Source organism: Lepisosteus platostomus, chromosome 1 (genome assembly GCF_059453375.1).
Source record: "Lepisosteus platostomus isolate fLepPlt1 chromosome 1, fLepPlt1.hap1, whole genome shotgun sequence".
Lineage (NCBI taxonomy): Eukaryota > Metazoa > Chordata > Actinopteri > Semionotiformes > Lepisosteidae > Lepisosteus > Lepisosteus platostomus.
The window spans coordinates 72300552-72317384 of NC_142611.1; the positions used below are offsets into that span (position 1 = coordinate 72300552).

General features: G+C 37.5%; 1 protein-coding gene across 3 annotated transcripts in view; it reads left to right on the top strand.

The window, feature by feature from the left end:
* The first annotated feature begins 5369 nt into the window (after positions 1-5369).
* Positions 5370-16833, top strand: part of fam184b (family with sequence similarity 184 member B) — a 43096-nt gene continuing 31632 nt past the window's right edge. Inside the window, exons 1-2 of one of the 3 annotated variants that reach the window (XM_088636723.1) lie at positions 13188-13325; positions 13794-13830. In XM_088636723.1, coding sequence (XP_088492849.1) covers positions 13813-13830 — 18 coding nt within the window. In that variant the 5' untranslated portion in view covers positions 13188-13325; positions 13794-13812. Of the gene's footprint in view, positions 5794-13187; positions 13326-13793; positions 13831-16833 lie in introns of those variants that run through there. The other 2 variants (XM_088636732.1, XM_088636715.1) reach the window with 2 other exon arrangements.

Here is a 16833-nt window from a genome sequence, read left to right on the forward strand (position 1 = left end):
CAGGCTGTGGTCACTGAGCCTGTACTTTGATGATGTCTGTTTCTCTATCATGCCTCTTATTCTGGTCAGATCCTCAGCTAGTGTGTAGCAACATAATGTCCGCCACTGTAATATGTTTGAACCTAGGACTGGAGAGCACAGCTATAACTGAGCCCTTTTGTAATAAAACCTTTGAACATACAATTGTTTCATTTTATTCTTCTGAGCGTGTGTGAGCACATTTAACTGCTCAAATGCATCTGCTAACAACAATGTATAGTATGTATGTAAATACCTACAGTAACTACGATTAGTTGATTTTCAAAAGCCATAGGAATCCAGGGTAGTGTATGAACGTTGATCAGAATTAAATTATGGGACACTGGACAGATATAAGCAGTGGAGTCCCACAGCACCATTATGTACATCAAAGGTTTAGATGTTACAATAATTAGAAAAACATTTGCAGATTATACACTTATAGGTGGAGTGGCACACACAGCACCAAGGAAGTTACAGCAAAGCATGGAGAATGTCATGGAGGTAACATTATGGAGAAGTTAAGGGAGCAAAATCTCTTCAGTCCACAAAACAGGATGTTTCTCAAGTGTATAGGGTCCTAAGTGGTACAGATATGTGTAACTCAGTAGCAAAACAAGGACAAATTGCCATAACTGTAGACTAAAATGGAAGGAAGATGAATGGGAAATGTTTTTTTATATACAAAAGAGTAATGAGTATCTGATCTTCCCAGCCAGGTTTTAACACCCAAACTCTGGAGAGTTCTAGTCTCCCTTAACTACTAAACTACCAAACAAGCAAGATAGCCAAATGGTCTCTTCTCATTTGCAGTCTTTCTTTATGTAAACAGGAAAAATATTCATCGTAAGTAGAAGACCACCACAACTCCAAGCAGCAGCCTTCCTGTACATCTTTTGCTCCTCAGTCTGTAATTCCTTGATCTGGATTTGTGGATTGGTGCTAGAGTCAACCCACCTTGTTTGTGAATTGATGCTAATGTCAAGTGAGATTTATCCTGTATTAAATAGCAGATAACATTTTTTTTATATATATAACATCCCTTGTTATCTTTAGTACACTTCATATAAAATCATCAGGCCCTAAACATTTGTCTTATATAACTGCTATATTATTCACATTATTGTAAATTTCCAGCAGTCCTTAAGCCTGTAACACTTTCACTTCTTCTTGCTAATACTATTAATTTACCAAATGCTGTCCTCTCTCAACCTGAGTCTTCCTCGCCTCCTTGAGTGTGACTGCAGTGTTGGGGAAGATGGGGAGATTCGGAGTATCCTTCTCTTGTTGGCCTTCAAGTACCTAACAACTACCCTCCCACTTACAATTTGCATTTTCTATCAAAAATCCGTGAACAAACAAAAATAGTCTCATCCTGCCTGTTAATGAGCTCTTTAAACCTATGCGGTCAAGGGTTAGACAGAGATTAAGCACAGAAGCAGCCTTTGTTAAAGTAGTTCCTGATTTGCTGATGGTTTGTGACCTTCAGCTGCTTAATATTCTTCTTCTGGATTTAAGTGCAGCTTTTGATACTGTCAATCCAGGCATTCTACTAAATAGCATGTAGAACTATCTAGGGATTAACTATGTTGTCTTTGTTGATTTGGCTCCTACAGTATATGGCTCCCAGGAGCAAATTTAGCGATCTGGTCTCTTCTGTTTTAAATTTAATGTTATCCCACTTACTCAAAGTGTTCCAACAGCTCTGTGCTATGAACTTTTTTTTTGTACTGTATTGATATTTTTCGTCTTGGGTGGATTCTTGGGATTCACTGCTATGCTGACAACACTCCGATTTCCTTGCAGGTCAAATCAGATTCTACTGCAGTGGTTTCTGCACTCCATAGGGTATTTGTATGATATTAACATAAAAAAACCTGAACATTTTGAAACTGTGATTTTTAAGCTAACTAACTTTTAAGCTAACTACCACAACTGTTAGATGTCCCCCTCTTGTTTGTAAACTTTCTTACATTCTTGTGTTGTTATGTGACAAGACTGTAGTCAAGCTAATAGATTCCTTCTCTTGGGCCACACAATGTCAGTGGATCTCATTGGTCACACGCATAAGGGACTCTGAAACTGCATTTCTAAAATTTACTTAAGGTCATGATTTATAATTTAGTTCACATCTGCGAAATTTACAGTACTTTGTCTTAAACCAATTATTAATACAATGTATTATTATTGTAATTTTTTGTTTTGCTTCAATACCGTTTTTTGTTTTGCTATTTCTCACAAGAGAGAATTCTTGTATCAATTCAATTTCTTTAACTGTACACAATATTCAGCTGGGAAAACAGAGGTGAGATGTGTGTTAGAGCACTGCAATCATTACAGAAGCACATAAGAATAGCTACAAATGAGAACAGGCCACTCAGCCCATCTAATCCATTTGGCAGATATAACCTATAAGTAATATAATATGTAATATGTAATATAAGTATTATATCATCCAGCTGTTTCTTGAAGGAAGTCGGAGTATTGGCTCCAATACTCCCCACTCCCACAGCTATTTGTGTAAAGAAATGCCTACCGTTCTCAGTTGTAAATGTACTTCCATGCAGTTTCCAGTTGTGTTTTATGGTTTGTGTTTCACTGTTGATTCTGAAGAAGTCAGTTTGATTCTGATATGATAGTTTACAATATACTTAGATGGGCTGGTTAGGTATGAAATCAGTAGAAAATTGATGGCTACAGCTTAAAGATATTCTGCTTGAAGCACATAATAGATTTAGCTCACAAATATAATACCAATGCATTCTGTATTTTGCCAGAAGGATCTGTATTAGGACCAATGCTCTTCTTAATTTTTAGCAGATCTAGGTTCTGGTACATTCAGTAAGCTATACCATTTCCAGTTTGATGTGAAGAAACAAAAATAAAAATAAAAATACTCAATGTTAGGATATGAAGTTAAAGTGTAGAATCCAAATCATGGGATATTATTTTAAAACTATACAATGCACTTGAAAGATCGCATTGAGAATACTGCATACAATTTTGGTGAGCACATTACAAAAAATGTATTTCTCCTCTGGAATTAATTACAGCAGGAGTGACCAGAAGTATTTCTGGACTTTCTGGGATTTTCCTACATTGACTGGCTAACAGAACTGAAGCCTGTGTGTTGTTCCATTGTTATAGCCAGCAGCCATATCACCCTGCAACTCCCAACTGGCAACCCACTGAAGCTCAGCAGGCGTGAACCTGGTCAGTACCTGGATGGGAGACCTGGGAAAAACTAAGGCTGCTGCTAGAAGAGGTGTTAGTGGAACCAGTAACCAGTAGGGGGTGTTCATCCTGTGGTCTGTGTGGGTTCTAATGCCCCAGGATAGTGTCAGGTCCCTTTTCAGGCCATAAGGTCTTTTAGATGGGACGTAAAACGAGGTCCTGACTCTCTGTGGCCATTAAAAATCCCAGGGCTTTTCTCGAAAAGAGTAGGGGTGTAACCCCGGCGTCCTAGCCAAATTTCCCATTGGCCCTTACCAATCATGGCCTCCTTATAATCCCCATCTTTCAATTGGCTTCATCACTCTGTTTTCTTCCCCACTAATAGCTGATGTGTGGTGAGCGTTCTGGCGGCTCATCTCTGGAGGGGACCTTACCTGTAAAGTACTTTGAGTGGAGTGTCCAGAAAAGTGCTATATAAGTGTAAGCAATTATTATTATGGAGTATAATTTCTCGGACTCTACAAAAGACAGATTCTCTCTCTTCAAATCCTAACTCAAAACTCATTTCTTTACTAGGGCCTATGTCTGGTTGCCCTACATTCTACCATTCAATCTTATGTCAGGGCAATCTAAGTTCTTCTTTATTGTTGTCCTTCTTTCACTTCTTATTGTATTTTTTAAAATTTTCTTTATCACTATGTACAGCATTCCTGGGTTTCCAAAGGCTCTTAATTATTAAACATTGTTGTTGTTGTTCCTAAAGGCACTGACAAAGCCAGTCCTGTGGTCTTCTCAAATGTTGCTTTATTGGGCCTATACAATTCCTTGCACTAGGAATTCATCTTTTCGCATACCCCAGCTTGCTCTCCATGAGACACAGACAGGGAGAGAAGCTTGGGGTCAGAGTACAGGGTCAGACATTTATACAGCACCCCTGGAGCAGTTGGGGTTAAGGGCCTTGCTCAGGGGCCCAAGGGAGTAGGATTCCTCTGCCGGCTGCATGATTTGAACCAGCAACCTTCCACTCAGAGCCACAGATCCTTAGCTATAGAGCCACCACACCACCAAGGAGGAGGTACAAGTAAAAGTGGGAGTCTGGAACAAGTTACCCAACCCTGCCATTGAAACTGAGCCCTTGGCTTATTTCAGGAAACAACCAGAGGAAATCCTAGAATCAATTGTCTCCTATCAACCAAATTAAGCTAGATGGTCCAAATGTTTTTCTTTCAGTTTTAAGATTTCTTTGTTTTTATACAACATTTTGTACCCTGCTCTTCCTATAAATATACCACTTGTGTGTGCCAGAATTGTGGCGTGCGAATGGGAATGTGTAGGTGAATATTTTTTTCCCTCTTTTTGCCAACGAGCTTCTGTTTCACTTCCTTTAAAAACGAAAATTTAATCAAATTTAAAACCTATGCTTTTAAAAAACAAACTAGACAGACCTGTACAGCAGCAGAGGTATGCATTTTACCTGATTAAATGAAAGGGGGCACTTGAATCCTAAATACTGTACATCTTTTTAGAAAGCAGTGTCTTTAAATTTCAAAGGTTTTAAAGAGATCTTTAAAAAAAATTAGCAGCACTTCAGTTATGGATTTCAACAGGCAGCACACATACTGTATACAGTATCTCCACTGGACTGTTTTCCTGAACAGTAGTTGGACAAATGCACATTGACTACTAACATTGACTAACATCAATGACGATAATACATTATAAAGAATTCCATTCCATTAGAAAAGGATGGGGAAGAACCAGCAGTATTACTCCCAGTTGTTCTGTTTATGTAGCTTGTTTCAAAACCTTTAAAATAGCTAGGTGGATGATGGTTTAATAGGCACCAAGACCAAAAAAGTTACACTGAATATGTGTAAATAGGCTCCAACAAGCAATAAAACCAGTCTTTAAAACTATACAATGTAATAATAACAATGTTTCCTATATAGTATACTATAGTGTGAAGTACAGTATATAGTTGTGAGAAACAAGGGAATTGTGGGCTTGTGTACTTAAACTGTCATTTTCAACAGCTATCTTAGTTGTTGTGATGTCCAGCAATCTCAGCTGCAGGATAGTAATATTGCACTTTAATCATATTCTCCTCACTTGTCCAACGACAGGTGCCTGGAACACATGTTTTCATTACAGGGATCCTTTACCCCCCCCCCCCCAAAAAAAAGTTAGACTACTGTCTCGCAGTGTCCGCAAAGGAATGTTTAGTATCCAAGTACTGTAGGGTTCTGGCAGCAGATGTGAGAAACTTGGTGATCATGTAGAAGAAACATTCAGCCTTGCAGGCGCTGTTCTTCATTCACAACGCAGCATTTTTTTTTAGTGAAAGATGTTAGGCACCTGCAAAATAACGAAGGATCATTCGGTCGTTTAACGAAATTGTTCCCTGCATGTGGATGTTTTGCAGCAAATGAGCAAGAAACTTCCTGAAGGAGAAGAGGTGAGATGGCTTCAAGCTCCAATAAAACAACGCAGCCTGGAGGAGCATGCAACGGGACTGCTGCAGACTATACCAACATAGAGCAGGAACTGTACGACTACCAGATGCACATGAAAATGTGCAAAAAAATCGCACAGCTAACCAAGGTAAGGTAAAGCTGTTGCAGATGGGGTGTTTTACGAGGGGGTGTAATTTGTGCCAGTGTGCGAACTAGGTGTAGAATGTTAATTTTGACTCGTAACATTAGTTTTACCTTTAAAAAGAATTCAGCGTTAGCCGACGACAATGATATTTAAAGTTAACCGTATTTTGAGTAGTCTGTAGAAAACCAAGTTAACACTTTATGTGTGGCGTCACGTAATCACATTATGCATTCAGTGTAGACAGATCAACGGATACAAAGTACCCTGCAAGACGTTGGGGGTCAAAATATCGCATTGCATCGCTAAAGCGATTTTTAAAACTTTTTTTCTGTATAGTCGATAAACCGTCAAAGAAAAGTTTGCATATGCATGGTTATGCAATATGGATAGAAAAAATGCATGCGTTTCCATAATAATGGGGCTATTTGTAATTCTTGTAAAATTTACAAGGACTAAACAATGTCAGTATTTTTTTTTCATTTTCTGCTCTTGTACTTGTTCCAAATCCTACAAATCGGTAATGATAACATGCAAAGTGCAAATTATCTCTCGTGAATATTACAGAAATCACTGACTTCCACACGCAGACTTGTTATTGGGTAGTACGAGGACAGACGGCTTCATAATAACACAGTGTTTCGTCTTTATTAATGGTGAAAGCTCATCGTACCCGTTGTGGTAAAAGTCAGACACAAAAAGCCGTGTTAAAAAAGGCACCAGCTTCTTGTTCCGTAGTACACATCTCAGTCTCCGAATGTTTTTTATTGCTGCTGAATCATCATTCCTGATGTATCGTCTGAAAAAAGGGAAGATTTTTGTAAAGTAGATATATTTTAACTACTAGAACGGATCCTCAAATGTTCGAAATAAAAGCCTACCTGATTAAATGGCCCGTTGGTGCCATACTGAGCTTGACAGAACTGCAGTGTGTTGTAATGCAAAAACTGTAATAGAACACAAGACACGCTGCAAACGAGAGAAAGGCATTTGGTACATCTGCATAATTTGGTTGCTAGCAGCTAATTGATTCCAGCATTCCATCCGTTTCTTAAAAGAAGTTCGGTTCCCTCATGATTTGTCCCAAACTCCTAAAACCCTTGCCTGTGAAAATGTGTTTTCTATTCTTAGTTTTAGATGCACTTCCTTCCCATTTACACTTTTCATTCTCTGAATTATATTTCAACGTGGATTCTGACAAAATCCACAGGGTCAACTTTGTCACTTCATTTTCTTCAGATTCTATAGTGTGTGCTTATCCTTCTGTGTTAGTATGATGCACAATCATGACTAGAATCTAGATCTGGTCCAAATACAGGTTCTTGTGGTACTCCACAAATAACGTCATCCCAGTTGGAACAGTCTCCCCTCAATCTGTACTCTGTTTCCTATCAGTATCCCAGTATATATGCATTACTTTGAATACAGTACATGCCACCTGTAATTTAGAATTAACCCTTTATGTGAAAATGTATTTAAAGCATTCTGGAAGTTTAAATGTATAATCTCGTATGCTCTTTACCCATTATTGCTTCTACTGTACATGTTCAAAGAACTCTAAAAAGATAACTTCTTGACCATAGACTATACTTTAGTGGAGTTCCTGTGAAATGTAGCATAATCTCAAATATTCGAAACAGGCTGAATGTACTTCCTTAATGTGAAACCGTTCTTATTGATAAAAATATATAAAATAATTATAATATCTGTGAGTATGTTGAATGAATTTTGAAATTGGGGTCAAGTGCTTCATTGCTGCTTCACACTGCTGGGGCCCTGAGTTTAATTCCTGGGGTGCTATCTGTGTGGGGTTTATATGTTTTCCCCTTGTTCGCATGGGTGTCCTCCTGGTTTCCTGCCACAACCCAAAGACATGCTGGTAGGTTAATTGGTTCTGGAAAATTGGCTCTAATTTGAGTGTGTTTACATTTGTGTCTGTGTGTGCCCTGTGACGGACTGGTGTCCTGTCCAAGGTGAATCTTGCCTTACGCTCATTGCTTGCTGGGATACACAGTCCTATAATTTGACTTTATTTTGTTCTTTAGATTTTAGTTTTTTAGCAATTAATATGACTGAATAGACAAAATTAGAATTTTAATGAATTCAGGTTTTAGCTTCTGTTCATCAAGATTATTAATACATGTACAGGCTGCTGCTCTTTTGGTTGGCCTGATTTAATACTTTGATTGCACACTATTCCTCTGACTATCAGCTACCTATAATTTTTTAACTGTACTGTATGTAGACTAAAGCCCTGAAATCAGGGATTAGTATCACAAACACCTCGAACCCGAGAAGACAAAAGGTCTATCAGCTCCCCCACGACCCTGTATTGGATAAAATGGTTTGAAAATAGATGTATGAAAAATAAATTGTGCCTTCATGAGTACACACGAGAGACTGACCAATCTTGACTATTGACAACACAACCCTCAGGCAGTATTCCTTGATATGCCGATACACAGCTGACACACATATTCCTTAACACTTTTTCCATGTGTGGTGAAATTAAAACAATTTGCTGTACAAATATTTTAATTCATAAAAGGTTTCAAAATTTACCAGAATACCATTCTCTATACTAAACTAAGTGAAGGAATGGTATTTCAGTGCAAATCCTGAGTACAGGATATTTAATCTGTAACGTTTGGGGGTGATGTTATTAGTAATGTACCACAGGGATATGTCCTAGGACCAATCCTTTTCCTCATCAAAAAGATTTAGACACAATTCAGCTGACTGGGCAGACAGTGTTAAAGGTAAACAAGTACTGTACATGCAGGTCACAAAAACATAACATATGATGAAAAATGGGAAACACTGAGCTAGAAGAAAGATCACTTTATTAGCCCTATAAAATTTATTGCATTAGGAATTTGTCTTTTCACATACCCCAGCTTGCTCTCCATGAGACACACAGACAGGGAGAGAGAAGCTTGGGGTCAGAGCTCAGGGTCAGCCATTGTACATTACCCCTGGAGTAGCTGAGGTTAAGGGCCTTGCTCAGGGGCCCAACAGAGTAGGATTCCTCCGCCAGCCACGGGATTTGAGCCAGCAACCTTCCAGCCACAGGCGAAGATCCTTAGCCATAGAGCCACCGCTATTATTAATTGGCATTTAAGGCATAAACCCTGTTCTTGGGAATTTGCTGTAGCTCTGTAGTCCATTAGGTGTTCCAGTATGTCATTTAATTTTTTAGATTTTTCAATTGGAGAAGCAATGAGTCCGGTAACCAGGGAAATCCAAAAAACCAAATCCAAACAGCATGGTCGAAAAAGGCAGGAGCAAAGATTAGGAACCGGGAGATCAGCCAAAAAGGTTGACACACACACACACACACACACACACACACACACACACACACACACACACACACACACACACACACACACACACACACACACACACACACACACACACACACACACACACACACACACACACACACACACACACACACACACACACACACACACACAAGAGGAATACTACAGGAGGCTTCCCAATAGTGAGTATGGGATGGTGCGTGAGGGAACTTTAAATTCTGAAGGGAGAGGGACGTGGTTGGATAATTGGTCCAGGAGTGAGAATTTGTGGAATCTGGTGCCTGTGAGAATGTGGTGGGTTCAGTTAGGAAAGAGATCGTGAAGCAGTGGGTTTGGGAATGTAATGGCGTTTGCGAAGGAGAGTGCGGGGCGTGACATGACCCTTACGGCTTAGTAATAAAGGACAAGATCAGCCCATTGAAGAATTAAGCTATGCAAGTTTTGACCTCAAAAGAAAATAAATATGTGGTTGTCTATGCAATTGTCAGTCCCTGAAGACTATTTGAAGAATATGACTGAAAATTTCTATGGAAAAACTGGGTCTTAATTTATATTGTGTTAAAAGTATAAATAAAGATTGAGGCTTTGCTCCCACTGGGTACAATTAAAACATGCATTAATACATTATTTTTTCTGCTAGCACAGGTTTTAATGCCTATTTTGAAATTCAGGATGTGTGATATGTTTTTTTTTATTTTCAGAGCTGTTTCCATAGAAATATACTCTGATTACACAGGAAAGCTTTGAAAATTAGGCCCTTAGTGTACCAGAGCCTGTCTTTTCAGATATTTTTCAGAGACTTTGCAACATGATCCAGTGTATGATCAAGTCAGACGGTCCGTCCACATCCTAATTTGAAGATAGTGAGTGGGAATCAGAAACAGCTCTTGGAAAAACATGCTGAAAAGAAAAGAAAAGAAAAGAAACACAACGTTTCAGTTGTGGAGCCTTCTACCACACCCAAAGAAGGCTCCACAGCCAAAACGCTGTGTTTCTTATCTTCTCTTTTCAGCATGGAAAGAACCTTTACTTGTTCCTTTGCAGCCTGCGCATGCTGACGCAGCTCCCTACTTGAACTACTTTAAAAAAACATGTCTGTGTAGTGTCAAAAGAGCACAGACTAAGTCATCTAAGACAGTATCTCCAAACCTGGAGGACTGTTTATAGTCTTTACACAAAGTCCAGAAGGTCCCACCCAAAAAAACTGTCCCTGAGGTGAGTGAATATTGCTTCTTGACATAAAAACATAAAGAAATTACACAGGATGCCCACATTCTCTCTCACTCAGAAGTCAGTTTTGATTAAAATACATTGTATACCTGGAAAGGGCTCCCTATATAATAAAGATTATATTGGGACTTGAGTTAAGTTACAGATAGGTATCTGATGACTTATGTTATAAATGAGTTATGACCTATGACTTTGTATGGCTTAGCTGCATCTGGCCTAAAGTTCCACTTCTGCAGTCTATGTGTTTGCAACTCTGGAATAACAAGTCTATTTTCCCTAGAAACTTGAGTTCTGAGGGAGAGCCAAAAAGAGGAATGCAATGCTTTTGACAAAATTCTGACATACAGAAATGTGACTGCTGAATGTCTAAGTTGGTGGTAACTGTCATCTATGATCAGTGTAAAAATGAGGTTTCAAGAATTTGTTCACAAATGTACACCTTATTTCTCTTGCTCAAACTAGTTAAATAATTTTATCTTTGGTTTGTTTGATTCAGTTGAGCATATCATAATTTATTATTAGCCAATTAAACAAGGGTTTGATTAATATTGTTTCACAGGCTCCATGAAGGATAAGAGTGAAGATCTCACAGAGGTAGAGTAAAAAATAATTTCTTCATTCATTTAATCAAAGAATAAACGATAATAAATAATAATTATAGAAACAATTTTAATTTAATTTGAAAAAATATTATTATTATTGCTGTTTGCCTAGCAGATGCTGTTATCTAGGGTGATTGCACACTCTAATCTTCTTCTGTGGTATTTACTATATAAGCTTGAGCAAGTGGAGGACTACACTTCAGTTTTGTTCCACTACATGTTAAAAAATAGGCTCTGGCCCACTTATGGGATTCATGTAATTCATGAAATGTCTTAAGAATCTGTGTAACAAATTTAATAATATTCTAGAGAAGGGAACAGCAGTTCTAGTCCTGAAAGAACAGTTTGTTTGCCTCTATTTATTATGGCTCAGATCCTCACTACCTAAAGCTCAACTCATTATTGGAATAATCGGACCAATTTAAAACCTTCTGGCTGGGCTGCGGGTGCTTTGAAGAAACGTGGAACACCTGTGGACACATGACACACTGCAGACTGGTGTTCCAGAATATTCTAATACCAATAAACTGAAAAATAAACCAAAGCATTCCTGTTCTGATAATGATAATGTTTTTGCCAAAAGAGAATACAAAGACACACTGTAAATGACTGTACGTCCACTTCAATGCTATAGTTATGAATGACATACAATTCTTCATAACGATAATTGATTTATATGCCCTTTTTGATTGATTGATGGGTAAGAGGTTAAGAGATGGTACATTCTGCTGTGCTCCACGGTTGTGTTGTTAATTTTTAATCTGCCCACATCAGAACCTGATCAAAGTTAAAGACAGGAATTTTATATTATTGCGGTTTGTAGTTGAAGTGGTCTGTGGTAAACAAAGGCAGCACAAAAAGCCTAATATAAATAACGAATCATTTCAAAAACATGTCATGTCAATCCGAGGAGGAAGTTTACAAGCCATGGAGATGCATTGAATCCTACCCTTTTTATAAGTGTCAGTCAATAAAAGGAAAAGTTACCTTTTTAAGCTTTTGTGGGGTTTAAAAATCAATATGCTGCTTAGTATTTATTTTTGTATTTATATGATATATTACATCTTGAAAGCACTAGCAAAGCTCCCTTTTGTTTGTTGATGTACAGTACAGGAGCTGTAAGTTCTCAGATCCCCTAATACTAAACACAGTCGATCTTGCCAAGTCGAAGATAGAAAGTAAAGAGGTTTACTTTTTACTGAGATCCACCCCTACAATGCTTTCGTCTTTCTTGGTCCTGGAGGCATATATTTTAAGACATGTATTAACTTCTCTATTGTCGCTTTCAAATGAGGTTTAACTTCATATTAGGGAAGAGTCATTTGGTATTGAATGAGATCAAAACAAGATGTGCTGTACTGCAACAGGCATCTTACATCAGCTTCTCTAAAATAAGGCCATCAAATTTATTTTCAGACAATCTCCAGAATGCCTCATTATTGATTCTTATGGAGACCATTGTAAAAATACCTGGAAAATGATCCTTGTCTTTCTGCTTTTATTTTCGCAATTACCAGTATACAATGTACTAGAAATCATTTTTCTTTTCCCTTTTCAGTTTTGGCCAAGAACTTGGATATTGCCTTCAATTAAATAAATTATATGTGGTTTGTTGACTTCAATTTATTCTTGGAGCCTACACTTTTTATAGAGTCTGTGCCAACAGCAAGCAAGTTTATATAGATATATTGGGTGATGGAGAGAGTCCTATTTATATGGTAATGAGATCTAGTTTGTGATCTTTAGAACAGGAATATGACAGATTTTGATGTCCAGTTTATTTGAACTTATTTTTTGTTTTGCAATAAAGTTGATTTCTGAAGTTTTTTGTAGAGTTTAAATTTACAGTAATAATCTCAATGATAGTGTTATTTCAGTAACATAATTTTCATAATCAAATTTGCTAGACAATGAGGTGTTAAACATTGCATTTGCCTAAGGAACAGAAAAGCTTTGGTATATTTTGGTGAAAAATTAGTTTGCTAGATATATGAAGATAAAGAATTGAAAAGTCAGAGATATCTCAGAGTTAAATTATGTTGATTCAGTTCTGAATGTTGGTTTCCCATTTTCAAACACTGATTGTGCTTCAATGTGTTTATCTGTCTGGGGCCTAGGTTAGCCTTCAGTGTTTCAAATTCTTGCAACAAAATGTTTTGCAGGTCAGAACAGAAATAACGTCGGGGAGTAGGAGCAGTCGGTAACAGTTTAACTATAGATATCCAGCAAGGCTATGTTTATACCAGGGAAACAGGACTCTGACCAGCTGTTCAGCACCATGACGACTGAAGAGCAGATGTTTATTTTTTAACACTCAGAGCTGTCATCCGTATCACAGGAGTACTAGGGGGAAGCTTACAAGCCACAGAGACACGTACAGGTACATGCTAGCTGTCAATAAAAATCTCTGGCGCTAATAGGAAGGTGACAGACAGACGGTGCTGCTATTAAAATGAGTGTGACATTTGATCCGATAGTGGCAGTAAAATGTAAGACGATTCGAAGGAGAGCAGTGGACACGAATAAACTGTTTATGGCACTGAGATGATACATAACCTGCATTCTCCTTAATTAGAAGAAATATTGTGTGTTTGTGTCAGAATGTTGGACAGTTTGCCATGCTAATTGACAGGAATATTTTGCTGTCAAACTGTAAGCAATGTGAATATTGTCAGTATACTCAAAATATAGCATGTGACAGAAGAAAGCAGACTTCAGTTTACTGAATGTGACCAATATCTCCTTTCTGTCTTTCTTTCCTGCCTACATCCTTGTGATCACCTTAAAATTCAAAATTATTTTAATAAGCTGTCATGAAATTTCCTGTAATTTTCTTTTTTCAAAATAGTCAAGATTCAGCACTACAAATGGGCCTTACAAATCAGGTAAGGATACAAATAATCAGGTGTAAAGTTTATTTTTGTTAATTAATGCAATACATATATGGCAGTTTGAGAAAATTGTTTTTGTTTAAACATTCACTGCTATCCAGTTGTAGAAAACACCAGGCAATAACATTTGAAAAGAAAATAGGGGTGTCTGCTTGTTAGCTCTAGGGATCAGGGTTCAATTTTAGTCTGGGGAAACGAGTGTTTGCACATTGTTTTCCGTACAAATTTTCTCCAGGTGCTTTGATTGGCTGTCTGAAATTGTCTAAATTGTATTAACATAAATGGTTGATACTCATATTAAGGAACAAGTAATAGGTTTATTCCATGCTGAAGAAGGCTCTGCAGCCGAAATGTTGTTTTTTCTTTCTTCTTTTTTTCAGCATGGAATAAACCTATTATTTGTTCCTTTGCAGCCTACGCATGCTGATGCAGCTACCCACCTGATAATCATATTATATTTATATACTGCACAGCATGTAACTACTGATTCTGTCTGAACATGTCTTAAAAATTTTGCACCGCACAATAGTAAGAAAATGTAATTAACTTAAAAACCCTTTGTCTTAGTGAGCTTCCCATTTCTGTATGTGCTGTCATTTAAAAAATAATTTTAGTGCTTTACCTTTTTATATACATTTACAATGCTCTGAGAATTTGGAGAACAGGGACAGCAATAAATGTCACAGGACAGCTATGCAGTATTTATCACTGACATTGACAAAATAAAGTTGTCATAATTAACCTTGATTATGAGAGGACTCATGTTATGGGACATCAGAATACAAATTTAATTGTGGAGGTATTTTGAAAAAAGTAATATACAGGTATTATAACAAATGAAAAGGAGCAAACATGCATTCTCAAAGAATAAAGACTTAATTTTGTGATGTAATGATTAAAGTCCTTTCTCACATTCTTTTTCAAATGGAGTGTCTAAGTGCAAGACTCATGTAGTTGTTGAGTTGTTGTAAATGAAAGTCTGTCTCTTGAATTATTAAAGATGACACTTTATGCATTTTTACCAGCCTGAGCTGTTAGTTTTTTTTCTGTAGTTCTGCTGCCAGATTTCACAAACATTAGCAAGTCTCTAAAATTAATAATAAATCAAGCTGAATCTGCATTGATTGTCCCAGAAATAAGAAGCTTAGACAAGAAGAAAATGTGGAATTATTTCAAACTGGAAAAAATATAATTAGCACAGAAGAAGAACTTCTACAATTAACAGAAAAACACACAAGCTGAACTGTGAGAGCATACTGTGAAGCAAATATGAAAACGGATATTTTTGGCATCAGTTAAGATGCCAGCAGTACAAATGATGATCAGATTTGGCTTTAAAGCTTAAGAGTCTTAACTGCCCTCATGCAGTTGTAGTTATAAAGTGTCCATTAATCTGTCAGTAAACGGAGAGCAATGCATAACTCCTGGCAGAATGATAGAATGACCTACTGTTGTTCTCCTACATGTGTGAACAGCAGGTGTGATACCTGAGTGTCATTCCCTCATTGGTGACAGCAAGGCACTAACAGCAACTAACAGCAACACTCAAAACTGTGTAAGATATGTAAGCATTTTACCAGCAAAAACATTGACCTACAGTGACCTACAATTTTACCTGCCATGTAAGAGACAAATTATTGTATTAGAATGTTTTATAGTCACAGTGGCAGTTGTTAGCAGTGTTGCCTTGCAGTGCTGGGGCCCTGGGTTCAATTCCTGAGGTGCTATCTGTGTGGAGTCCTTCCTGTTTTCATATGGGCTTCCTCTGAGTGCTCCGGTTTCCACCAACACTGACAGTGTAAAGACATAAAGGCAGGTTAATTGGCTTGTAAATAAACTGGCCCTGGTGTGAGTGTGTGTGTGTGTTTGATTCTGTGTGCCCTGCGATGCACTGGCGTCCCATCCAGGGTATATCCTGCCTTGTGCCCGTGGTTTGCTGGGATAGTCCACGGCCCCCTCGCAACCTCTTATTAGATAAAGCTGGTAGATAATAAATTAATAAACTTAGTTTTATTTAGTTTAGCAGGAGATACTGTTTGCAGATAGCCTGTAACATTTCATTACACACTGAAAATGTGTAATTTCAAATGATGAAATGGGTCCAGTTGAGTATAACACAGTGTTGTTGGCTTAGAGGTGGATATGTGAATTGTCTGATGCTTGAGCCATATTATTTATATAGGTAACAGTAATCCATCACTAGATGAGCTTCATTTGTTCCTCAAAAACTGCTTTGTAACATTAAAACTCATATAACAGAAATTTAATTTCCATTACTTCCCTGTTTTATAATCTCCGATTGGCTCCAGAACTCAAAAATGTTTCCCGAACCATCCAAACTTCACCTTAACACAGCACAACTATGAGCAATAAAGTTCCTGTTCAATTTCTCAAGTAAAATGCTTAAAGTCATTCGCTGATGCATAAACAATAGGAAGAAAAACATTTACACTCCTGCTTACTTATGATACAGTACATCATTACAGTTGTTAGAATAAACATGCTTAACACACAAGCCTTTATTATGAAAAAAAGTAAAAAAATTAATAAAAAATAAAAGGTAAATTTGTCATCCAAAGAGGGAGAAAAGAAGAATCTCATCAAAGCACTATGAAAGCTCTGCTCATATGAATGAAAACCTACTCATTAGATGAAGTTTGTAATAAACGTTTAGGAGCGATGTCAGTAATTAGCAATCACTCCTGATGTCATTTCCTCTCCTAAAACACTATAAATAATCTACATGATCCCCATCTCTCTTCGTGCATCCCAGGTCAGCCCTCGGCCAAGCAGGGCAAGCCAAATTTTCACTAATCCTTTCAGGACACTTTATTCTTGAGTGTTGTTATTCCTAGTAAAATGAAAAAAAAAAACAGATGGGAATTACTACTATAAATGCAAACCTACTGTATATATTGGTTGCTCATACAGCAAGGTATTACTGTACACAGCAGAGAATAGAGTAAGGCCCAAGACAGAACTGTGTAGTTCTCTTCC